This window comes from Lucilia sericata, unplaced genomic scaffold, assembly GCF_015586225.1.
Source record: "Lucilia sericata isolate MDLA Ls3-8-SP2 unplaced genomic scaffold, ASM1558622v1 Contig000443F_arrow, whole genome shotgun sequence".
NCBI classification, from domain to species: domain Eukaryota; kingdom Metazoa; phylum Arthropoda; class Insecta; order Diptera; family Calliphoridae; genus Lucilia; species Lucilia sericata.
This window is the reverse complement of record NW_023994458.1, coordinates 117,036-143,777: the sequence shown is the minus strand read 5'-3', so window position 1 is coordinate 143,777 and position 26,742 is coordinate 117,036. Positions and strand designations below refer to the sequence as shown.

At 34.7% G+C, this 26,742-nt stretch overlaps 2 protein-coding genes across 3 annotated transcripts in view; both read left to right on the top strand.

Moving 5' to 3' along the window:
* Positions 1–13,201, top strand: part of LOC119604918 (formin-J) — a 147,114-nt gene extending 133,913 nt beyond the window's left edge. For both annotated transcript variants that reach the window (XM_037957827.1, XM_037957828.1), the window contains exons 6-15: positions 3,192–3,339; positions 5,342–6,381; positions 6,447–6,547; positions 6,616–6,865; positions 6,924–7,303; positions 7,364–7,687; positions 7,745–7,937; positions 8,000–8,133; positions 8,198–8,395; positions 8,462–13,201. In XM_037957827.1, coding sequence (XP_037813755.1) covers positions 3,192–3,339; positions 5,342–6,381; positions 6,447–6,547; positions 6,616–6,865; positions 6,924–7,303; positions 7,364–7,687; positions 7,745–7,937; positions 8,000–8,133; positions 8,198–8,395; positions 8,462–10,632 — 4,939 coding nt within the window. In that variant the 3' untranslated portion in view covers positions 10,633–13,201. The remainder of the gene's footprint in view (positions 1–3,191; positions 3,340–5,341; positions 6,382–6,446; positions 6,548–6,615; positions 6,866–6,923; positions 7,304–7,363; positions 7,688–7,744; positions 7,938–7,999; positions 8,134–8,197; positions 8,396–8,461) is intronic.
* A 3,840-nt stretch (positions 13,202–17,041) lies between these two features.
* Positions 17,042–26,741, top strand: LOC119604921 (formin-J-like). Its single transcript, XM_037957831.1, has 10 exons — positions 17,042–17,193; positions 18,824–18,965; positions 19,023–19,819; positions 19,879–20,070; positions 21,745–21,845; positions 21,916–22,165; positions 22,222–22,604; positions 22,671–22,814; positions 22,873–23,028; positions 23,096–26,741. Exons 1-10 carry the CDS (start codon positions 17,123–17,125, stop codon positions 26,638–26,640), a joined length of 5,781 nt encoding a protein of 1,926 aa, XP_037813759.1. The 5' UTR covers positions 17,042–17,122; the 3' UTR covers positions 26,641–26,741.
* The last annotated feature ends 1 nt before the right edge of the window (position 26,742 follows it).

The window sequence follows — 26,742 nt, the reverse complement described above, 5'->3', positions numbered from 1 at the left end:
AAAGCAGGTTTTATGAGGATCGAATCAACTTGAACATGGTACGCGTTGATCTTTTTAGTATTACATATTATGATTGAAATAACATGCTATATTTAAACACCCTTTATTATGTTTTTAACATTTACAAACTGTAGAATTAGTTGGGATAAGTAAAAGGGTTAAGTTAGCCCCATAAACTATAAAATATAAAATAGCAAAGATATAAATGAAAACTTGTAATTGTTTTAAGCAAAAACATTTAATTGTTACAATTAAATGTTTAATAGAATAGTTTAAAAGCTTTAGATGTACAACTAAACAAATAGTTAATTGATTCAAAGAAAATAAAAAGTTCAGTGCTTAAATATGATTCAAATTCAATAGATTAGCATTAAGAAAATTGAACAAATGTTTAATTGATTTAACGAAATACATTACAAAGATTACTTTTTGTTACTTTAGATAACAGTATCAGTTTCTTAATTAAATTTTCCTAAATTAACACTCCATATAAATATATTACGGAATAAAAAGTTTTAAAATAATCCATTTTACCAACTCTCAATGCCCTGCCACATAGTGGCATAAAAAGAATTGTATTATATACTATGAAAAAAACAAACAAGCTGCTCTGTTGCATGCAGGATAAAACCAAACTAAGTTATTGATTGTTAATTCATATTTTTTGTAAAGTTCGAGGTAATTTATAGTTGCAAAAAAGCAGTTTTTTGTGTACACTTTTTATTATCATTGAGATGAATGTTATTGTCAGTCTGTTGGGCAGACCAAAAAAAACAGAAGACAGGCTGAGGTATGAACAGACATTTTGTCTGCAAATGTCAAGAACCAAATAAGATAAAATACATACTAATAAAACAAGGGAAAAATTTGCTCATTCAATGATTTTCTTTGATAATTAAGTAGTAATCCATGCACTTGGCATATTTCAAAATGCAGTAAGAAAAGGATTTGTAAATTTTCAAAGGCATTGTTTGCAGTGATGATTAGTTGAAAAAAAACAATTGTGTTAAAATGTTAATTTTGTTACACATTAATGCAATTGAAATCTAAGGTTAGGCTTGAGTTCAAAGAGGAAAGCGGAAAGGCGGGGAAGAGGAAAGGGACAGAGCGAGCGAGCGAGCGAGCGAGCGAGCGAGCGAGCGAGCGAGCGAGCGAGCAGCGAGCGAGCGAGCGCGAGCGAGCGAGCGAGCGAGCGAGCGAGCGAGCGAGCAGCAGCCAGCGAGCGAGCGAGAGCGAGCGAGCGAGCGAGCGAGCGAGCGAGCGAGCGAGCGAGCGAGCGAGCGAGCGAGCGAGCGAGGAGCCAGCGAGCGAGCGAGCGAGCGAGCGAGCGAGCGAGCGAGGAGCGAGCGAGCGAGCGAGCGAGCGAGCGAGCGAGCGAGCGAGCGAGCGAGCGAGCGAGCGAGCGAGCGAGCGAGCGAGCGAGCGAGCGAGCGAGCGAGCGAGAGCGAGCGAGCTAGCGAGCGAGCGAGCGAGAGCGAGCGAGCGAGCGAGCGAGCGAGCGAGCGAGCGAGCGAGCGAGCGAGCGAGCGAGCGAGCGACGAGCAGCGAGCGAGCGAGCGAGCGAGCGAGGAGCGAGCGAGCGAGCGAGCGAGCGAGCGAGCGAGCGAGCGAGCGAGCGAGAGAGCGAGCGAGCGAGCGAGCGAGCGAGCGAGCGAGCAGAGCGAGCGAGCGAGCGAGCGAGCGAGCGAGCGAGCGAGCGAGAGAGGAGAGAGAGAGCGAGCGAGCGAGCGAGCGAGCGAGAGCGAGCGAGCGAGCGAGAGCGAGCGAGCGAGCGAGCGAGCGAGCGAGCGAGAGAGCGAGAGAGCGAGCGAGCGAGCGAGCGAAGGAGCGAGCGAGCGAGCGAGCGAGCGAGCGAGCGAGCGAGCGAGAGAGCGAGCGAGCGAGCGAGCGAGAGGAGCGAGCGAGCGAGCGAGCGAGCGAGCGGCGGCGAGCGAGCGAGCGAGCGAGCGAGCGAGCGAGCGAGAGCAGCGAGCGAGCGAGCGAGCGAGCGAGCGAGCGAGGAGAGCGAGCGAGCGAGCGAGCGAGCGAGCGAGCGAGCGAGCGAGCGAGGAGCGAGCGACGAGCGAGCGAGCGAGCGAGCTAGCGAGCGAGCGAGCGAGCGATCGAGCGAGCGAGCGAGCGAGCAGCGAGCGAGCGAGCGAGCGAGATAGCGAGCGAGCGAGCGAGCGAGCGAGCGGAGCAGCGAGCTATCTATCGAGCTATCTAGCTAGCGATCGAGATCGATCTAGCGAGCTAGCGATCGAGCGAGCGAGCGAGCTAGCGAGTATCTAGCGATCTATATCGATCTATCTATCTATCGATCTATCTATCGATCTATCTATCTATCTATCTATCTATCTATCTATCTATCTATCTATCTATCTGTCTGTCTGTCTGTCTGTCTGTCTGTCTGTCGGTCTGTCTGTCTGTCTGTGTCTGCTCTCGCTCTATCTATCTATCTATCTATCTATCTATCTATCGATCGATCTATCTATCTATCTATCTAGCTATCTAGCTATCGAGCGAGCGAGCGAGCGATCGAGCTATCTAGCTAGCTATCTATCTATCTATCTAGCAGCGATCTATCTAGCTATCTATCTATCTATCTATCTATCTATCTATCTATCTATCTATCTATCTATCTATCTATCTATCTATCTATCTATCTATCTATCTATCTATCTATCTATCTATCTATCTATCTATCTATCTATCTATCTATCTATCTATCTATCTATCTACTTATTTTACCCAAGTTTCCAATAATCATCCGATCGTGTCAAAATTCATCTCATATTACAATTTGAATTCGTTTCGAAATATTCAGCAGTAACTTTACCTGTTCCATAAACCATTAGTTACTGCTTAATGTTTTGTTATTTCTTTCTGCAGGGTATAGTATAATTTACATGACCATTAAAACTGACATTTAATAACTTACAATCAATTAAGAGTTATAAAATTCTAAGTAAAGTAAAAAAGTAATACATGAGAGCAAAAAAAAACTTTTTGTTTCAATCTAAAACCATAAAATATGAATAATTTATTGATTTTATTGCGAAACATTTCTAATGTAAATAGAAATATAATTTTTATACGCCATCAAAGTGGTATTAACACTTTAAAACAATTTATTTATTCAATGGCTAGTAATTATTATGAAGTATTTATTAATAATAATATTAACTTATTTGTTTTTGTTTTATTTACAGAAAAGTTGCACAAAGTGTAGGAGATATTATTGTACAATTGGACGTATTCGACGAGCAAAGAGAATGCGACGAAGCACAAAGCCTACAGGGCCCAAATGGCATCAACCTAAACTCACATCTTGACGTCTTCTATGCGATATTGCGACAGGTATGGAAATTAGTTTTTTTCCTTTTAATATGAGATCTATTTAAATCGATTTTAGATCTAATTGATTCTGTTGTATTAATGTTCTTTATTTTTCATTTGTTAATTCAATTAATTCAAAATAAATGTGACAAATAGTTTACGTTTTATGATTAAATTTAAATTGGAATGATACACTTAGGGCTACTGATACTCAGTTTATTACTTTGAAAGATCACTTAGAGATATTTTTTTTATCTTCAATGTTAGACACATAACAGATCGACCTATTAGGGTTAAGTAAGGTAAGATTATTGTCCTGTTGAGTTTCTACCTACCTATCTATTGGCTTTTTGTTACCACTATGGGATCCGCTAGATATGTAGGACAGCAGTAGTCTTGAAAATAGAAGATCCCTACTTCAATGTTGCTTGACACATCACTACAATTCAGGCTTATTTGGTGCCGACAACTTATGTGATCTGAAAAAGCGGAATACCTTGAGTGACCTTGCAAACTTGATTGCTATCTGCTAGTTACCAATATGGATTCTAACGATGTGTAGACTAAGGGTGGCGTCGGGGTGATCTTAACTCTAATGCTGTCTGCTAAACCACTGTCATCCGAAACATGCTAAAAGACCGATATCCCTTCTTTTTAGCCTACTAACCCATGGCCTATAGGCTGTTTCGGATTTCGAAAGATGTCTTCGGCAGGATTACTCTTGAAAATACACGGCATTTACTTCGATACTGATACTTTCAAAACATATCACTCTTTTTTGACCTCATAAAACTTCTGAAACCCAATATGTATTCGCTAAGTTGCGATTGACCAGAAGAAGTCCCCTTATTAGCGGATCGATCGTATATATATTATCCAGAACATCTTACAGCACTGATATCACTTCCCTTTAACCTATCGCCAGCTCGTTTTTGCTATGAGTTCCGTTAAACGTATTGGACAGAAATGATCTATTGGATCCGCAAGATGTCTATGAACCTTTTTACATCGATACTATCAGTCTCACGCTATCCTCAGAAGAGATCTTGAAAATTGAATATTTAAGATTGAATTAAATCTTCAGCAGCAAAAATTTCCAGAAAAATCCCGCTCAATGTTATAAGATAGATCGTGGATTATCAGCCTTTAATATATAATGGAATGATCAATAACAATCATTGAGAAATAGTGCAACGTATAACAAGACTACTTCCGATCGAGTATAGATATAGAGTTGAAGAGTTGGGTTGGACTTGATATATGGATTTTAATGGAATATGCAGCATTCTTTTCCTTAATAATGAAGTTCACATTTCTCCATTTTTATAACGAATAAGAGTACAGGGACTTTTCGCTTATAACTCAATTTTTAATTTAAAATCGTCTAACGAGAACCAGATGTTATTTTCTTAATAAAATTAATTTCAAGTTTGTGTGGTAAATTATTTGTTATTGATTAGAAATGATCAGGTTGATAGTTAGAGAAATATAAAATTAAAACAAATAGAAAAAAAAGCGGACAAAATTGCCAGTACTATTAAGTAGTTTGTAATTTATTTACCATATTAGTACATAATTTGTCAAGGTTATTGGTAACAAAACTTTTTCTAACGTCTAAAAACACAAGCACACAAGTGTAAAAGAAACAAAGCAAAAAAAAGTGCAGTAAGCGAGAGAAAAATAAAATTGTCACCTAAAACTTTTTCAGTTAAGATCACAAGATCAAGTTTAAACTTGTGCAACTACTTTTCTCGCCTTATTGTACATTTAAGTGACTTTTTTTGCATACTACTTATTCGCACATGTGTGGCAAATTTATGGCGAATATGGTTTCACTAGAATATTTATGTTTTTGTAACAAACTTCACTATCTTATGTGGACAGATCGTGTTTATAATTTGATTTATTACTTATAAGTAACTACTCGTTTAAGAGAGTTGTTATGGCAAACGGGTTTAGAATAGGAAAATAAAGTTTAATACATCTATATTAAAAATATATAAATTTTCCCTATTTATTTCAGGTGGCCGATACACCACAGGAAATACCATTCCTTAGTATATTACAGCATTTACTGCGCATTGATCCCAAAGAACCAGTCAGTGATGTTATTTGGGACACAACGGAAAAACTAGTTCATCGTGCTACACTACTCGAAAATCATGAAGACTCGGTGCGTTTGTTGCGCACAACTACCGCTCAAAAATTCACCTGTCAAAATTGTCGCAGTGATGCTACAAGCCCAACACGTAAACCTAATGGTCCCATAGCTCCACCTCCGCCACCACCACCTGCACCAGCTCCACCGGCACCACCAACCAGCTGTCTAAATGCCGGCAAAGGAGCACCACCACCGCCGCCACCACCTATGAAAATGTGTAATGGACCACCAGCACCACCACCCATACCTGGAGCACCACCGGCTCCACCGCCTGGCGGTAAATTGCTAAATGTTAAGAACTCTATGCCTGTACGTTCTCTCACTCCCGAACCCCGCGTTAATGATGTTTTATTGCCCCAGCAAGATACGCCAGCACCCAAGGCAAAAATGAAAACTTTGAACTGGGGTAAAATACCGCCCCATAAAGTCTTAGGCAAACAAAATCTCTGGACTATAGTGGCCAATAATCATCAGGATAATTCTATGGAAGATTTAGATTGGAATGAAATGGAGGGTCTCTTCTGTTTACAATCGACCAGTGCCCAGGGTTCACCGAAATTAGGAAGAGCCGATAATGGCAATGGCAACAGTGCGGCTGGTGGCTATGATACCTTAGATCGTAAATCGAAGAAAGAGAGTACGGAAATTAATCTACTGGATGGTAAAAGAAGTCTCAATGTAAATATATTCCTTAAGCAGTTCAAAGGCTACAATTCCAATGAAGATATAGTTCAGCTAATACAAGATGGTAATCATGAGATTATAGGAGCTGAAAAGCTAAGAGGTCTATTGAAAATCTTACCAGAAGTTGATGAGATCGATATGCTGAAAACATTCAATGGTGATCGTCAACGTTTGGGTAGAGCAGAAAAGTTTCTGCTGCTTTTGATGGAGGTACCAAAGTAAGTTTTGGAATATTTTTAACTATTCTGAAGTGGAAATTAAAAATCTTTTCTTATAAACCTAGTTACAAATTACGCATTGAGAGCATGCTTCTGAAAGAGGAATTTGCTGCAAATATAACATATCTAGATCCCTGCATAAATGCCATGATAGAGGCTGGAGATGGTAAGTACTATTTATCTTATAATCATAAACTTTCCAGTTTCATATTTTCTTAATCCTTTCAAATATAGATCTTATCAATAATAAAACCTTACAAGAAGTTCTGTACATAGTGGTGGTAGCGGGTAATTTCCTTAATTCTGGTGGTTATGCTGGCAATGCTGCCGGTGTTAAGTTATCTTCACTAACCAAGCTGACCGATATACGCGCCAATAAGCCGGGTATGAATCTCATACATTTTGTCGCCATACAAGCGGAAAAACGTAATCCTGCCCTTTTGAATTTTACCAATGAGCTTAGTACTTTAGAAAATGCTTCCAAGTAAGTTAAACCGAAAATTTCTAGATCGTTTAGATAATAAAACTAATATAATTTCTAGAACCAATGTCGAGCAAATCAGTATAGATATCAAGAACTTGGATACCCAATTGCAAAAAATTAAAAAACAAATTGAGCTGCCCAACACCGATGAGGATATCAAGGAGCAAATGATGGAATTTTTAGAAAGTGCCGAAAGTGAAATATCTGTGCTTAAGTCAGGCATGGATGCAGTTGAATCTATGCGTTTAAAATTGGCCGATTTCTTCTGTGAGGATCCGGCCTCGTTTAGACTAGAAGAATGTTTTAAAATTCTGCAAACTTTCTGTGATAAATTCAAACAGGCTGTCAAAGAAAATGAACGTCGTCAACAGTTGGAGGAACAGGCCACTTTAAGGCAGAAACAGAGAGAGGAACAGTTGGCCCGCAGAGCCAAATATGGTAAGAGAAAGTGCAACTTACATTAGCAAAGTTATAACTGAACTTTTTTGCTTTCTTTAGCCAATCAAAATGGTACTCCCGTCTCGGACTATGAAAATCAATATTCCCTGGACTCATCCTTTGATGCCAGAGCTAGTCCTGCTTTGTCACGCAAACGTTTTGGTTCTTTCAATAATGGCACCTTGGAAATCAATAATAGTTTTATACGCATGGAGGCTACTAATGGCAACTGTGAGGGTATGTCTCCCGACATCACACCTAATGGCAGTATGCGTAGACGCAGAAGTCGTGTCTTGGCTGAAGAAGATGATCTTATGGAGTTCTTAAGAACTTCAGGTCATGAGCGCAATAGTCGCGAACGTAAAGCAGCCTATGGAAGTTTAGGTAAGAATCTGAAATTAACTAGATGTTTAAACATGTAATATTTCCATTCCTTAATAGATCGTTCTTGGGCCCGCCGCGCCCGTTCTGGTAGTTCTAGTCGTAAACGTCCCGAATTGTTAAATATTGACTTTGGAGCGGATAGAGAAAGAGCCGCTTCTCCGCTGCCAATTAATGTGCCCGAAAAGGCTTCACCGTTATCGCCCAGTAATGGGGAAATTGTACAACCAGCACAAGATGAAACAAAACCAAGGTAATGGAAACAATTGATTACGACTTCTTAAATTTTGCATTAAATTTATGTGTAATTTGCAGAATATCTCGTGAATGGCGTCAAAAGATCGAAACCTGGTTACAATCGAACGAAAACGATGAAAAACAAGACGAGGAATACAAACGCAAGCGACGTTTGGTTAACATCAATAGGCGTTCGCTTGAAAACGAATCGGGTAAGATTGTCTACCATTTTATCAGACTTTCAACAATTCTGATTATTTCTTTATATATTCTTAGAAAGCGAACGAAAGTTGGATACATTACCTGAAGAGAAATTTGTACCAACTACACCGAATCCTTGTACTAATGATACTAACAACACTAACAACAGCAATAATAGTCAAACAAAGGATGGCTATAAACGTGTTTATCCCGATTGGAAACCTTCCAAAACTTTAGACACCGATGTTGTCGGTACCATACAAGCCATAGCAGGTTGATTAAGTCTTAAATATAAAGTTATAGAAACATATCAATGATCTCTCTCTATGTGTTTTACAGATGTTAATAACGCTCGTGAAAATTCCTACAAGCAAAGGGAAAAGCCCAGCATAACGGAAGCAGATGAAGTTTCCTTCACAAAATCATCAACCCTAGTGAATAATGTTAACAAATCCGAGGATGTTGTCTATAGAAGACAACGTTCGATAGAGAATAATGCCACACAATTGGAGTCCATAGCAGAAGAAGATCGTCGCAAATCTCTAATACAACAGTTGGGCGAACGTGATGCAACCGATCGTTTGAAAATCTATATACGGTCTCCCTCCACCATGGATAAGGACCATAGCGCAGCAAATAAGCAACGTTTAACTGGTGTTGATGCTCTTAAATCACCACCTTCCACTTATGAAGTCGCCGCCGAAACAGCTAGTACAACCAAAGTTAATGCCGAAAATCATATTAAGTCTCCCATATCCAAAAATCGTACAGCCAATAATAGTCAACAGAAATTCAACTTTGATAATGTACCGACGAGCAGTGAAGTCAATAAATCGGAAAGCAATACCTCAAATAATATACACAATCAAACAAGTCACAAAGCTACTACAACGAGCACAAATCGTAAGGAAATTGATGCGGATAATATTGAAACACCGCCAGTAACGAGAAGAATCATATCTAGTCCTACCACTACTCTAGTAACCGTCAATAGAACGGAGCCTAAAACGCAAACAGAAAGTAGTAATGATGTAGAAAATACGGAAACGCCGGGACACTTTGATCGTTATTCTATGGCTAGACGTACTAGACGTTATAAACGTCCTACCGACTACAGCAGTGGAAATGAGGACTTAACTTCTGCCAAAGATTCAAGTGAGGAAAATTCCTTAACACAATTAGCTAAGAATAGCAGCACAGAAATCCAAAAATCTCTAACCAAATGTGAAGAAAAACCTTTAGCGACAACAAACTCGGCGGACAAGATAAGCGAAAATCCAAAAGTTAAACGTACAAATATCTCAGCGAAAACCATAACCAAATTGGAGAAAGTGGGACGCCATATAAGCTCCATTAATCAGGAGGATGTGCAAGAAGCTTTACGAAATCTCAAATCACCCACAGACTGTCCGGAGCGTTTGTGGAGTCCTCCAAGAGAAATAATTGCACAAAGAAGTGCAAACACCACCACAACCGCCAATGGTACTACTCTAATCAAAATTTCAAATCATGAGCTTAACGATGAAGGTTTTGAAGAAACACAAAGTCTAGTCTCCGATACCCCCTCCCACGGTAAAGAAAGCACAAATTCTTCCTGCAATGAGGTAAATGAGTTGCCCAAACTCACACAAAAGTCCTTGTCACAAAAAACCACACCCATACAAAAGATTTCCAGTCGTTTGGCGGATAGATTACAAATCTCCAGACTACGTTCGTCCTCTACCGCTTCCAAGTCACAACCCACTACGGCAGCATCCTCTCCACGTAGAACAGCCTCGTCGGTAGATCGTGCACGTACGTCTCGTATGCCTAATGGACAACTTGTGCAGGGTCCTGCCAGTTCTACAGCTGCAGCCCATATGAGTAATTTCACCAATAATGCTATAAGGAGAGCCACTTCTATGCGCAAGACTATAGCGAATTCAGAGCCTTCATCGTCCTCGTCGGGCTCCACGAAACGCGATGTTGAACGCAGCAGCTCACGCAATAGTCTAAGATCTTCACGCTCTTCCATCAACAGCGGCGCTTCCACACAAACTGTTAAACGTATGCCCATTGGCAGTAGTCATCTAAATAAATCTCCTTTACACACAGTATCCGTCGACTCTTCACCCAGTAAACGTCCCTTGAGCACCCAAAACCTGCGCAACAACCCTACACGTTTATCGAGCACAGGTGGTGTGCCAGCTAGTCGTTCTAGCTCCAGCGGTTCTAGTGTAGGACCCAATATTGTGGTAGTGCGTCGTCTCAACTCGACACAATCAAATGCCAACCAACCACGACATACGTCCAGCTCAAATTTGGGCAGCACTAGTTTTAAGGAGAATCAAACAAATGTAGGCTCATCAGCGCGTTCACAAACGGCTCGTAGCGCCTTATTGGCAAAAGCTAATGTGGGAAATCCACAAAATTCTACAAGAACAGCCACTTCACGCAGCAGTTCTAGTACCCGGGGTGTTAGTAGTTTTATGAGACCCACAGCGGCTAGTGCCACAAAACGTACGAAATAATTGAGTAAAGAAAAGGGGCGCAAACACAAAGTATACGTTCAAATACATTCCAAAAAATTAAGAAGAAACAAAACTAATTGAGATTAGAAATAGAAAGTTGTTAAAGTTAATAATTAAATTGTTTTAAATAGTTTTGTTGTTGAGAAGAAGATATTTTTTGAATACTATTAACAAGATAATAATACAAATATTAAGTAAACAAGATCCGTTAAAATTTGGGGAATTAGTAAGGAAAGAAATAAGATTTGGTTTAAGTAAAGCTTTTGGCTCAAAATTTTAAAATTTCAATTGGAAAATTTGCTTTACAAAAGAACTATGGATTTAGTTAGCAAGATTATTTAAAGCTTTTAAGGCATTGAAGTATAAAATGATCCTCTAGATAAAAATTTCTTTAAAATTATTGTTATAAAAAGTTTTCTTTAGAAAAGTTTCCCAAAAGAAAGTTTCCATTAGAAAATTATCTCTGGAGAAAGTTTCCTTTATAAAAGTTTATCTGGAAAAGGTTTTCGTTACAAAAGCAATAAAAAAGTTTATCTGGAGGAAATTTTCATTAGAAAAGTTTCCCCAGACAGAGTTTCCACTAGAAAAGTTGCCCTTAAAAGAGTTTCCATTAGAAAATTATTGCTAGAAGAAATTTTCTGACATTTATCTGGAAAGAGTTTCCCTTAGAGTTTGAGTTGATCAAATGTTTTTAAAGAGCTTTATTTTAATTTCATTTTAAAAAGCTTTAAGTGAAATTTTTTTAATTAAAATCTTGATTTTAAACAACTTTTTATCAAAAGGAAACTTTCTTTAGAAAAGTTTATATGGAAAGGGATTACCTTAGAAAAAGCTTTTCTAGAAAGAGGATTTTATTTTGAAAATTTAGAAAACACAAATGTGGTAACGTAATCGTAGATATTTCAAAAAGTTCATTTTACAAAAGCTTGATCGATAGCTTTTAAAAGAACTCTTAAACACTCTTAATACTTTGAGGTATAATAGCTTTTTAGTTAAAGCTTTCTGTAAGCATGTTTTTTACATTGGAATATGAGCAAAATAATTATTTTTTATTAAACGTTTATAACAAAGCTTTAGTCTAAAAAACTTTAAGAAATTTTTTTTAATTAAACATTTTTTTAAAAGCTTTAAAAAGCTTTAAGAGAAATTAGAAAGTCTATGTTTAAAGAAAGCTTATTTAAGACTTTGCAATACAATAGCTTTTAGTTCAAGCTTTTCTATCTGTAAGCTTTGTACTTTATACTTCAAAATATCAACAAGATCAGTGAGATATTAAAAACTTGATCAACAGTTTTTAAAGCTTTATTATCATTTTAATAGAGCTTCTTGAAGAGTTTGCAAAAGTAGTTTAATCATAGAGAAGCTTTTATTTATACAAAATATCAATAAAATAATTGGCATATTTAAAGAAATTTCAAAAATATCATTTGGCAAAAGCTTATTGGTAAACTTTAGTTTAAAAGAACTTTAAGAGGAAGTAGAAAGGAAGTTCTAAGAAAGCTTATTTAAGATTTTACAGTACAATAGCTTTTAGTTAAAGCTTTTTTATTTGTAAGCTTTGTACTTTATAAGTTCAAAATATCAGCAAGATTAGTGAGATATTAAAAACTTGATCAACAGTTTTTAAAGCTTTATTTACTTTTTAAAAAGCTTCTTTCAGAGTTCACAAAAGTCGTTTAATGATATATAAGCAATTATTTTCAATTTTATCGTTTTAATTTTAATAATTATTCCCCAAATCTTTAAGGATTGAAACTTTCAAAGCAAACCAATACCAAATCAATAATTAAATGTTTTTTTTTTTTTTTTCTATAAATAAGTTAAATGGAAATAATAGAGAATTTATTGTAACCAAAAAAAATCAAAACAAATACCTTAATAAAAAATACAACAAAAAACGTCCTTAAAACTTAAAACAAAAATCTAAAAAACCAATAAATTCAAAGCAAAAATAATAAAAACCGTCCAGAATTTAATTAAAAAAAATCTAATAAAATTACGGAAACAAATTTTTTGTGAAACAGCAACAAAACAATTAAAAAAAAAATTATTAATAAGAACTTAAAAATGTAAAATGTTTGAATGGAAAGTAGTAAAATCCAAAGTTACAACCAATAAATATATTTTTATATAGAAACAGTAGCAAGTAGAACCTAAAACCTCGAATAAATGTTTTAAAAGAAGAAACGCAATAATGTTTTGAATTAATTAAAGTTTAAAACAATTTTTTTTTTTTTGATATTAAACATTTTTTCTTAAAATCAGGGTTTCAAAAACCAACAAAAAAAGAGTTTTTTTATTCGAAAAAAAAAACGATTTAAAGCAATATTGTGTTTTTGTTTTCTATTCTCCTTTAAACAATTTAAATAAAAAGTAGAATTTATATTAAAACTAAAACAAAAAACTTATACATATTTAGCAATTTAAAATTAAATGTTTAATAGAAAATAAAAATCATAAAGAAAGTGGTGCCTACTCTAACACCAAAAAAAAGTCACAAATTTTTAAACAAAATTATTATTAAAATATTGAAAAAAAAGAAACCCAAAACAGGCAATGTAAACGTAATCAAAACTAAAATATTTGAAATTCAAATAAAAATAATGACAATTTTCTTCAATAGAATTGAAACCTTTATAATAATTAATAACTTAAGCCACACACTCACACTGACTCCGTCTTTCACTCTCTCTGTCTCTATCTCTTTCTATTTCTTTTTTTATAAAATAATTTTACACAAATAATTCTAATTATAAATAAAACTACTAAATATTATCTTTTTCTAGTTTTACATTAAAAATAAACCTAAAACTTACTTAACTACAACTAAAAATTAAAAATATATATTTAAGAATATATTTAATTATAATACTAATTTATAACTAATTTTATAACATAAGTTTTCCCTTAATTTACTTAGTTACTTAAGTAAATTTAAACTAAATAATAGTTAATGTTATTAAATAATAATAATAATAAAAAAACTGACAACAACCACACTGTTAACATTAACAAAAAATCTATATAATTTTTTATTTATTGTTTTTTATATGTTTTATTATTTTTTTATTATTATATATAATTAATTAATATAATTATAATTATTTTTATTAATTTGTAAACTTCAACAAAAAAAAAAATAATATTAAAAATTAAGACGTTATAAAACAAATAAAAAAAATATATGAGCGCAAAAAAAAATATTAAATAAAATAATATGAAATAAAAAGAAAAATTATTGCATTTTTAATTTGGCGCTAAAAGTTGGCAATACTTTTTTTAATCTGAATCGACGCCAAAGCAAAATATCCGTGGCGCTAGACAGCTGGACAGACCCTATCACAGGGATCCTGTATGGAATGCAACAGATTCGAGTTATTATTTTCAATGAAACTCGAAACTGAAGCCTGGCCCATCAGCCGAGGATTTGATGGGACCAACAGTATATATCTATTATAAGCTGCTCAAATCTGGATAGACCACTATCACCGGGAAACTATATAAAATACAATTGAGTATTGGCCGAAAAATAATATACTTCCAGAATGTATGTACGACCAGACATGAGAGCGTACAATATTCCATTATAACAACGCTCGGACTTGTGGTAGCAATACCGGTTAAAAAGTATTTAGAAGGTAGGAAAGTTTTACAGCCCATACATTTCCCCATTTGACTACTATATGAGCAGTACTTTTGCCCCAATAATCAAAATCTATTTAGTAATATCTTAACCACAATGCCCGGTAAATGGTCTTAAAATAAAGGGACCTTATACGAGGTTAGAGTTAATTATGGGCCGATCCTCATAAAATTTGTATAGATTTTAGCTTTTACAAAACGGGTTTATGTCAAATTGCATTGTCTTAAAAAATTAAGCCAGTAACGAGCGTTAAAGTAATTTCCTGATGGGGACCTTAAATACGGGTAGGGTCAATTATAGGCTGATCTTGGTAAAATGTAGTACAACGATTTTGGTTCATACAAGTCATGTTTATGTCGAATTTCATCGGTGTACTCGCATTTTTAAGCCTGTAATGAGCATTAATGTAATTTTTTTAAATAGGGGGTAGGGTCAATTATGGACCGATCCCCACAAAATTTGGTAGAGAGATGTTACCTCATACAAAAACAGTTTATGTCGAATTTCATAGATCTACTAGAATTTTTAAGGCAGTACTGAACGTTAAAGTAATTTTCTGATGGGGAACTTATATAGAGCGTAGGATCAATTATAGATCAATCCTCGTAAAATTTTGTAGAATGATCTTGGTTGATATAAGTCATGTTTATATCGAATTTCATCGCTTTAATCGTCTTTTTAGGCCAGTAATGAACGGTAAAGTAATTTTCAGACCTTATATGGGGGATAGGGTCAATTATGTACCGATCCCCACAAAATTTGGTTAAGGGGCTCGGGGTCGAATTTTGTCATCATACAGTTATTTTTAAGCCGGTAGTTTGTGTTGCAGTAATTTCTGCAGGGGACCTTATATGGGGGGTAGGGTCACTCATGGACTGATACTCTTAAAATTTGGTATAAAGATTTCAGTACCTATTAGACCTGTTTATGTCGAATTATATTACTGTAGACGTATTTTTTAGTCGAAAATAATCATTATAATAATTTTTTGAAGGGGTCCTTATATGAGGGTAGGACCAATTAAGGTCCTAGGTCTGCCACAATTCAGAATGGAATTTTAGGAGAAAAAAACTGACATATGTATGTGAAATTTTTTGGCATTTGCCTTATAAACAACGAATTTGTGAATGTTTGAAGCTATTTACACAATATTCCGGGGACACATTTGTATGGGGGCTATGTGAACTCGTTGACCGATTTTGCCCATTTTTAATACCAAACATTTCTGATCAATAAAGAAAATTTCATCTCCCTATCTCTTTTTTTGTGGACGCTATCGTGCCAACAACAGACAGAAGGACGGACATAGCTAGATCGCCTTAGAATCTTACGAGATCCCAGAATATATATACTTTATGGGGTCTGTGAACAATATTTCGATGTGTTACACACGAAATGACAAAATCAATATATATGGTGTGTATAAAAATTAACTATCTAATATTCATTGAGACCGTTCAGACCGTTCTCAGACCACAAGTAGGGCATTTATAGAACCATATACGTTCAATGATATTAGACGGCCTGTACCTCTTTGATCCAAATCAGGCCCAATAAAATTGTAGATTTAAAGAAAACAATATGCGGTTATTAGTATGATTGTTTTCTCGAGAGATAGCAACTTAGAACAAATGGACTACTTATTTAGCATCGAGGCCATTGTGATACATATTCATCCGGAAAGTATGGGTTTATCAGGGGTACACCGAAATTTCCACGACTCTATAGAAATACTGACCAGCAAATAGTTCTTAAGGTACTATATATGATTGTTTTATTGAGCAATAGCAACTTTAGGAATTTCCTTTAATTTCGGCTTAGACTAAAGCATTCTTTAACCCATACTCTCGGAATACCAAAGAAAGTATTCGGTTATATATTAGTGTGGTAGTTCCTTTAAAGACCCAAACATTGAAAACGTTTATAAGCATCGAGTTTATTCAAAGGTTTTATGCGGTCCTCGAAGTTATTCGCACTTAATTCAAGATGTTAAGATCTGACCAATTTTGCGACTTGAATGGAACCAAAAACGGAACTGAAACCTGTCTTTGAAATCGGTAATTGTATTATTGACAGGTCGTAATCAAGTTATTGAAAATAATGAGCAGTTAAAGACAGTAGAAGTGATGGAACTGTTCAAAGTATAGCTGTGTTGGGTACTAAATCCATTCCTGTAGCCGTAGACATGACTCGATGTAAAGTCAAGCGGATTACATTTTGTTCTTTTTCCGTTTTAACTTTCTACTTTGTGTTCTTTCAAATTTTCTCTATTGGTATCACAATTAACCCTAGTTAGGTCCGAATGGAGTCAAACTTATTCGAAGAGATCATTACCAAATACTATTACGCCATTAACAAATACCATTTCAATTAGTTATGTATTCAAAAGCCTAATATCTTTAATTATTCCAACTCCATGAAATTTTAAACTAGAAAATATTTACTTTTTAAGAATTTATAAATTTTAGTTTTAAAATTATTTTTTTTATATAACTTTTTATTCGTAGCATGGTGTAATGCAAGGAAAATTCTGCCTATAAGTATAATTCCGTTTTATTACGACCCCCCCACAAAATCTTGAAATTTTTCTATATAATTCTGAATGAAGACAGATGATGTATAAATAATTTTTATATAAAAACAAATATTTTATTTGTATCACACTATTTTTGTATAAATTTAACCGCAAATTAATAATAATTCGCATCAGACTCATTTGTAATTGTAATTTCTAAAACAAAATACTAAAGTTAGTATAATTTTATAATCACAAATGGACGGTCGATATTGAACGTTAAACAAATAATTTAAATTTTTAAATAAATAAAAAAATAATAAAAAATACAAATGGTTAATATGGAAAAAACTTTACACATTTTATCAAATGCCACGGGCACAAATACAGAGCTTTTAAATATGTGGGTAAAATTAAAAATTAAGAAAAATTACTAAATCCCAATTTCACAATATTATGGAAAAAATAACCAGATAACTGGATAATTACAAATATTTTGTATGATTTAAAAATTAAAAAATTCAAATCTTTATGATCGGGTTAACTTCGGGTGTGAAATATTAATTTAAAGTCAACTTAAGAAGTTTTTAAAACATTTCAATATATCAGTGAACAATTTCAAAAAATTTGCAATATTAAAAAAATATATTTTTTCTATTTTAAACTAATAACAATACTCATCATATGACAAATACCAATGTTGCAATAATTATAAAGATTAATAATAAATAATAATTAAAACATTTATTATAATTAAAACAAATTAATAATTATAAAAATTTGCAAAAAGTTTAAAGTTAATGACGAAAAAAAATTAAAGCATTTTCTTAATATTCGTTTTTTAAACGATTAACTTTACACACATATTGCAAAAATGCTAGACTTATGCATTATTCATAAAGAGAACCCCGTTTAACCACAACTAGATTTTAGATTTTAATATAATAAAGACCCAGCAAAAACTACTTGAACAACATGTTCTAGAACGCATGCATTTAGTCTGTACTCATTCCTGTTTGCCGATGAATGCCATGACTTTTATTCGAAATTGACACTATCGGATCTATAAAGTTATAAACTTGATTTTCATATTTATACTATTAATACCCTGCACCACTATAGTGGGGAGGGTATTGGTCCTAACCCCACCTTAAAGTATACCGATCAACTCAGAATCACTTTCAGCTTCAGGTCACAATCTTCAAGATATTTTTGTGCCTATTGAAAATGGTTGAAATCGGTCCATTATTTCACCTAGTCCCCATACAACCTGACCTTCCAAATTGGGGTTAACTCATAACTTTGTCAAATATATTACTATCAGCCCAATTGGCACAACTAAGTTTTATATAGGCATAAATTACCATGCCGATATTTGTAATGATCGGTTATATGGGGGCTTGAACCGATCCTTTTAAATTTTATTGTCGGGATTTATGTTTATATAAAATTTCATCGTGATACTAGTGTTTATAAGTAAATTGTGGACATTCAAGTCATTTTCTAAAGGGGACTTTGTATGGGGGCTAAGGTCAAATGATGCCCATTCTTTACAAAAATCGCTAGAATTATTACGACTTATATACAACTAAGTATTGCCAATTTTTATAGAGATAGTGGATCATTTAACATAATTATGAGGCCAACAGCCCAATTCGGGGGGGCCCGGTTGTATGGGGGCTAGGTGAAATAATGAAGCGATTTCAACCATTTTCAATAGCTTTCGTCCTTGGAGCAAAAGAGGCACACGTTCCAAGACCTGTAGCGTGCGCACAAGGTTTACATGGACACACAGACGGACAGAAAGACGGATGGACGGACATAGCTTAATCAACTCTTAAAGTGATTCTGAGCCGATTGCTATACTTTAAGGTGGGTGTAGGACCAATATTTTTGGGTGTTACAAACATATAGTGGCGTAGGATATAAAAAATACATCCCTCCTCCCAATTTGTTGAGGATCGGATCCAATCATAAATCAAATTAAAAATGAAATGAAAAATTTAGTACAAACAGTATAAACTTTTTTACAGAACACTTTCCCCCGGAGTTGATGATATAGTAGTTCAACTAGATCTAGATCAAAATGAGTGCGGTAAAAGCAGTCGATCAACAAGTACGAGTAGTATAAATTTAAATTCTCATCATGAAGTTTTTCAAGAAATATTACTACAGGTATTTAAACATAAAATCTATTAAGCATATACTATTAATACTCGTTAATGTTTCTAGGTGTCAAAAACTCCTTATGAAGTGACTTTTCTAAGTATTTTACATCATTTGCTGCGTATCGATCCAAATGGTCCATTATGTGGTGAAATCTGGAAAGTGGCAGAAAAGGTACTACATCGTGCAACACAAATGGAAAGTGCTGAAGATGTCGAACGTTTGCTTATAGCAACGGTAACTCGTAAATTTTCCTGTCAAAATTGTAGTTTTAAGATTGGAGAGGCAAACGATGAAGAATGTAATAGTTGTGATAAATTGGAATTAGCTGCATCAACAGCAGATTTGCCAAGTATATTAACAACTTCTCCGCCACCTACACCGGGGTCAGCGCCAGAACCACCTCCTCCTCCACCAGCACCTGGCTTACCGCCACCACCTCCTCCTCCACCAGCACCCGGTTTACCGCCCCCACCACCTCCTCCTTCGGGCCCTGGTTTACCTCCGCCACCTCCTCATCCACTACAAATGTCTTGTGCCTTAGTGCCCCAACAAAATATACCAAAATCAAGCACTAAATTAAGAATGATTAATTGGTCAAAAATTCCCGCACATAAATTCCAGAACAAATCAAATATATATACTACAATAAAAATGAATGATCGACAATGCAAAAATGCGATCAATTTCAAAAGTATCGAAGAACTCTTCTCTCTACAAACTAAGAAAAAACCTAACAAAATTAAGGATGAGTTGGATGGCTGTGGCGCGGTTAAAAAATTTGAAAAGGGTCCTAAAAAAGTACAATTACTGGATGGTCAGTTTAGTATGAATATAAGTATATTCTTAAAGCAATTTAAAGGGTAAATATTGATACTTTATAAGTTATTTAGTGTAATATTTTAATTACTTTTATTTGCAGTTATAGTTTAGAAGATATTGTGCAACTAATTGAGAATGGCGATAATAAAATTATGGATCTGGAGAAACTTAAAGATTTGGTAAAATTTGTTCAAAAGGAAGATGGCGTCAAATCTGTAGAAACATTTCAAGGAGATGATAAACTTTTAGCAGATGCTGAAAGATTTTTATATTTACTGTTGAAAGTGCCAAAGTAGGTTTAATATTTGTTTCGATCTAACTATTAAATGTAGCTTTTTAGTCTGCCTCCCAAAAGTATTATAATGATAACCTATTCGGACCTTTGTACATCGCTCTGATATGTTGGCAAAATATTGATTAGGTCGCATCTAGGACTACTCTGGACGTTCAATAAAACTGTAAGAATATAATAGGGATAGTTTGATTTAAAGTATGAAACTAACTAAAGGACTTACACCTATAATTCACTGACAGATCCAAACAGGAGACCCCTTTACGTGCCTCCATATGAAGATATTAATTTTAAACCACTATGTAAACTTTGAACGATCCACTAGCGCTCCGGAAAAGGACCTTTGTACATAGCTCTGCGGTCCATGTAAAAGCTCTTTGATAAGTGCCACCTTGTGCTTGCCACAGAGGTCCTCCCGCATTAAAAACAGAAGTCGCAGTTCGAAATTAAAAGCAGATGCTGTCGCTTGATTTAAGGTTGATCCGCGTTTTTCAATGCACAAAATACGTCCAGAATAAAAACCACTGATCACTGCATGATTTAACAGGCAATCAATGGAATCATCAGGGATGTATTTCTCGATCAAAATCAAGGACAATCATTACAGCCAACGAAAAGAAATAGATCGTCGCCATCTGCTAATAATGACATGCTAACGACTGCGTCTATATGCCACTGTATCCCACTCAGAACAGGGGCACCGTTTAATCATGCCTTGAGCATAGTGTAAACCCTGGTAACTGCAATTCATTTCTCGACTAGGCCTTTAACCAATATTCTCTTCCCCCGATTTGGAATATAACCACAGGCTCTCTCCAATAATCAGAACAGAACAAATCCTGAGAGCAACTGGAAACCAGATAAGGAACACTGGCCAGCCGTCAGCTAAGAACAGCCTCATTTTTTGGCTCCACAAAACGGAATCACTGACACATATATATTGGACATATGGAGACACGTCTCCAGCCCATTACAACAAGCCTTTAACTAACAATTTCTCCCTATTAATTTGAGTGAAAATCAACAAATGATCAGAACAGGACAAGTTCTTTTGAGCAACTAGTCAATGCAATAGCAGATGAGGAACTCTTGTCAGACATTTGTTAGGAACTGACCACTGAGACTTTTATTTGTGGAGTAAATTTCCATAAGGCTAAAGAAAAATATATTTCAATATCATGAAATCATGACCACCATTAGTTTTTTGAGGGGGGATTTAAGAATGTTTCTGATGCGCTGAATCTAGGTTTCAGATAGAAGAAGTGTTTTGTAACGCTGGCAAAATTGGATTTCCGGAAGTTATCATAGCTTGTCAGCCATTAGTTAAGAACTGAGGCACTATAAACCATTCTTTAGATCCGCGTAGAAATTCAGGTTGTTTTTTTCTCTAAGATGTTTGAGTAAAGGTTTTAAAAATTGCAAACATGTTCCTCTAAAAAATTCTTGACAAATCGGATGGATCTAAAACTATACTGGACAGACACATACTACCCTAAATTTGAAAATTCAATATCCTCAACTCCACCTTCTATCCTCAATGTCCAAGAAGAAGTTTGAGTTTGAGCAAAGATTTAAAAAACTGCAAACATGAACTGCTAAACATTTTTGATAAATCGGCAATCTTAAGTCATAATGTATGGACCCAAGTGTCTAATATTTCTACTCTTTTTTCAGCTTTAAATTACGCATAGACAGCATGATACTTAAAGAAGAATATGCTTTAAATTTAACATATTTAGAGCCTTCCCTAAATGCCATAATACAAGCAGGAAATGGTAAAATTTCCCATAATCCCTAAACTAAAGTTGTGCAAAACATTAAGTTTCTTTAACTTCTTCAATTTAGATCTTATGAAGAGTGAAAAACTAAAAGAGGTTTTAGGCTTTATAATATTGCTGGGAAATTATGTAAATTCTGGCGGTTATGCTGGTAATGCAATTGGCATACAAATAGCTTCCTTAACTAAATTAACGGAATTAAAAGCTAATAAAACTGGCATGCATTTCTTGCATAAAATTGTCATGGAACTTGAGAATTATAATGCCGAACTACTAGACTTTACTAATGAGTTAAGCTTTTTGCAAAATGTCTACAAGTAAGTAAATGATAATAAAATAAAACAAATATAAAATTGGATTATTTAAATATTAGAGTCAATATTGATGAAATTGAAAAGGATTTTAAAAATTTGGAAAATGCCTTGGATATTATAAGAAGACAAATCGAATTGCCTACCACTCAAGAGGATATCAAACAGCAAATGTCTGAATTTTTACACAATGCAGCAGATAAAATAGAGACACTGAAAAAACTACTTGAAGAAATGAACGCTTTACGCATAACAATGGCTGAATATTTCTGTGAAGATGTGGCCACTTTTAAAATGGAAGAATGCTTTGATATATTCTATAAGTTTTGTGAACAATTCAAGCAATCTTTAAAAGAGAATCAAAAACGTCAAGAGTTGGAAATACGAGAGGAAATGAAACGCAAACAAAGGGAGGATCAACACTTAGCTGTAAATGTTTTATGTGGTATGTACTGGGTTTAAAGCATTGTTTTAGAAGAATTTTATATAATACCCATTGTTTGCTTCTCAGCCAATAAAGATCGCATAGCACAAGCCACATCTTGTCGTTCATCATCCAACAAAACTAGGCAACCATGTAAAAATTATCAAAATAATGAAGATGAATTAATGGCATTTTTCCAAGGGACGCAATATAAACGTAATGGTGAAAAAGGTAAATTTTTTGTTTCAAAAAATTCAGAAATTATTTGAATTTCGAATTTTCATTTCAGTATGTAAACGTAAACAACGACTAACAGCTGAATTGTTAAATGAAAGAGAACGTATACCCTCGTGGGAATATAATAATGAAACTTTAACTTCAGATAAACAGAAAAAGTTAAATATTGTTAAAAAGTCATGGATCCGATTAATGCAAAGCTATAAAGGTAAGTTTTAACTGGGATGTTCCTTTTCCATGCAAACTTATCAAATAAAACTTATCTATGATTTTAGACTCTCAACTCAAAGACAAATGTCTAACACCCGACCTTACAGCCAGACGTCAAAGTATACAAATACTTATACGTTCCAATTCTACAGTGGATAATAGAACAAACAAGATGAGAAAACAACCTTTTGTAGAAAATATCGTAAGAACACCTTTACCACAAACGGACTCAGTGTTTATATTCCCCGAAAATCAACTAGAATTCGAAAACTCCAGAAGGCAAAATCCTAGGATAAGGAAAATTCTTAATGACTCAAATGATAATCACGTTAGCGAGGCCGTTGGACCCACAGCCGAAATGAAACGCCCTAGAATATCTTTGAAAACCGTGGCAAACATTGCCAGACTTAAGCGTTTCAGTTCTATAACTGAAGAAGATATAAAGCTGACAAAGGCTAATCTACGCTCACCCAGTCCAGAGCTAGCGTCCACAACGTTATTAGCTTTTAGTCCAACTGTAGAAAAAAAAGACAATCATTGGTTTCCCGATCGAGGATTAAAGGTATTAAATAGTGATAACGACAATATTGAAGCTAATGCTACATTGCAAGAGATTAAAGAACATATTGAGGATAATAATGTTGGTTTCAATCAATCAGTAGATATACTATGTACCACTCCCAATGAACTAATACAAAATGCAAATATTACTAACCAACAAGATCTAGAATCAAAATTATTAAATAGTGGCACAGATAAAGCTGAAGTTAAAGACACCTTACCACATAATAAAATGGAATATGCCGAACATAATCCAGCTAGTTTGAACAAAGTAGTAGATTTAACTTCCAGAGAAATTGAACTAAAGCAAAATAAGACATGTAAATTTCAATCCGAAATTCTAGAGCTATTAAATAACCATTCTAAAGATCAGTGTAAAGTAAATGTAGAAACGAGTACAGAAAATAAGGATTCATGTCAAAAACTCCCAGAAATTGTTGCTCTAACAGAAAATAAAGCTAATGAACTTCAAACCGAAATCCTAGAGATATTAAATATCAACTTAAAAGATCAGTGTAAAGTAAATAACGACATTTTGGTAGAGCACAATACATTGAAAGAAACGAGTACAGAAAATAAGGAGTCAAGTCAAAAACTGCAAGAAATTATAGCTCCAACACAAAATAAACCAAATGAACTTCAATCCGAAATTCCAGAGCCATTAAATGACGATCCTAAAGATCAAGGTAAAGTAAATGAAGACATTTTGGCAGAGAACAATACATTGAAAGAAACTAGTACAGCAATCAAGGAATCAAGTAAAAATCTCCCTGATATAGTTAATCCAACAAAAAATAAAACTGAAAAACTTCAAAACGAAATTCTAGAGTCATTAAATAACAATCCTAAAGATCAGTCTAAAGCAAATAACGATATTTTGCCAGAGAACAATATATTAAACCAAACTATTACAAACTTTGAGAAATCAAGTAAAAAACTGCCTGAAAATTTTACTCCAAATCAAAATACAAGTAATGAACATCAATTTGAATTTCAACAGTCATTAAATAACAATCATGAAGATCATTCTAAAACAAATACCGACATTTTGCCAGACCACAATTCCTTAAATGAAACTGTAAGAGAAAAAGAGAAGTCGAGACAAAAACTCTCAGAAATTGTAACTCAAACAAGCGATATAGAGAAAGAGAATAGTATTATTTCAAAACCTAATTGCTCGATAAGCTTGATGACTAAAATACAAAACAAATTAAGAGCTTTATCGCCCCTACGACCAGCAATAGTAGAACAATTGTCAAATTCATCCGGTAATAATGCTATCGATAAAACTCAAACAGAAAGTCATGATATAAATTGTTCCAAAACTGAAACAATAGACCTAAATCAAAATTCCGAAAATCCTTCTACTGAAGTTCAATCTAATAGAACTGTTAAAACTTCACTGCAGATCAAGCATAAACAAACTATATCCAAGCGCGTGGTAAATCGTATACAAAATAAGTTAAGAGCTCTTTCACCATTTCGATTACAGTCCCAACAAGAGGCAAATTTTCAAAGTTATATTGGAACCGTTGACAAAAGCAATAATTCTAAAGAAGCAAAGCCAAAACTTACGGCTAAAAGTAAAATAATGTCTTCCCAAACTAATGCACGTCGTTCATCTTTAACTACTGACTCTCTTAAAGCAAATCACAAGGATGATAACCAAATCAAACGTAAACCCTCCGTAACGAAAGACAATATTCATTTGGAGGAACATTCCCATAACAAGGTAAATAGTTTACAAAGAAATACAAGTCAACAAAGATTATCTCGGCAAAGTTTACGTTCTTCCATAACCTCCACAAGAAGTAGTAACATTTCACTTAATGTTGTTGAAACAAAATCGCATATGTCTTCTCGACGTAGAGCGAGTTTACAATATACCACAAAAGTTTCATTAACTCAAGACAATGAAAAAAAGTTGAGCTCTTCCAAACATATTCAACGTAGATCCAGTTTTCCTTCTCTGAATAACTCTGCAAATGCTATACAGCGAAGAGCTAGCTTGGCATCCAACCGTTCTTCTACTACTACTACTGCTTCACAACTTCGAGAATGTGGAAAAATTATTGGAACCTCTTCGACCAATAATACAGTCTCAAAAACATCATCATTAAAAAATAAAACCGGAAACCCGACAGATCGTAGTAAATGTATAGGGAAAACTTTCTCAAAACCGGAAAGTACAAATACTCCTTTAGGCAACAGTACCCAGCGGAGAGTGAGTTTACCTTCTATAAATACCTCCACAAATACCGCACAGCGTAGAGCTAGTTTGACCAGTAGACATTATTCGCAAAATTCCAAGAAAATTCAAGAGTGTGAAAAAAGTATTAACACATCTTTGACCCAGAAGTCAACATCAAAAACAGTGCTTAAGAAAACATCCTTAACTACTAATAATAAACCCTCAAATGTTAGTAAAAGCTCTTCCTTTAACACTTCAAAAGCCAAAGAGATAGTACAACCAGCAAGCAGACGAAATTCTTTAACTTCTAGCAAAATATCCAATACAAAAATTTCAAATACCAACTCAAATTTTGTGTCTATGAAAGCTTCCTTAACTACTAATAACAAACATATAAATCCTAATAATAGTTCACTTCTAAACACTTTAAACACAGCACAGCAGTTGCAAACAGCAGGCAGAAGAGCTTCTTTAACTTCTTGCAATAAATCCTATACAAATCCTTCATTACAAAGAGAAAACATAAAATCTTCTACCGCTAACTCGTCAACTTTTAAAAATCGTAGAAAAAGCATTGCTACCACCTCCATAATAAATTCGAATTATGAAAGTGATACAATCAATTCTTCCAATCCAAATCAACTTAAATTCAATTTGTCTTCCAATCCCTTAACAAAAAATACAGCACGAAGTGATAGTATTACTTCTATCAATACATTAAATTCAATCCAAACTCGAAACAATATTGCAAAAACTTCCACTACAAAATCTGCACAGCGGCGGAACAGTACAGGCAAAATTTCGCGTAATAATCCGTCTATAACTGAGCAAAGTTTTAAACGTCCTTGCAAAAAATAAATCAATCGTTATTCAACTGATATTTTTACCCAAACGAGTTGCTTAATTTCCTAACGTCCAACCTCAAGTGACTTTCCTAAAGTTAAACCTCAACAGCTCTAG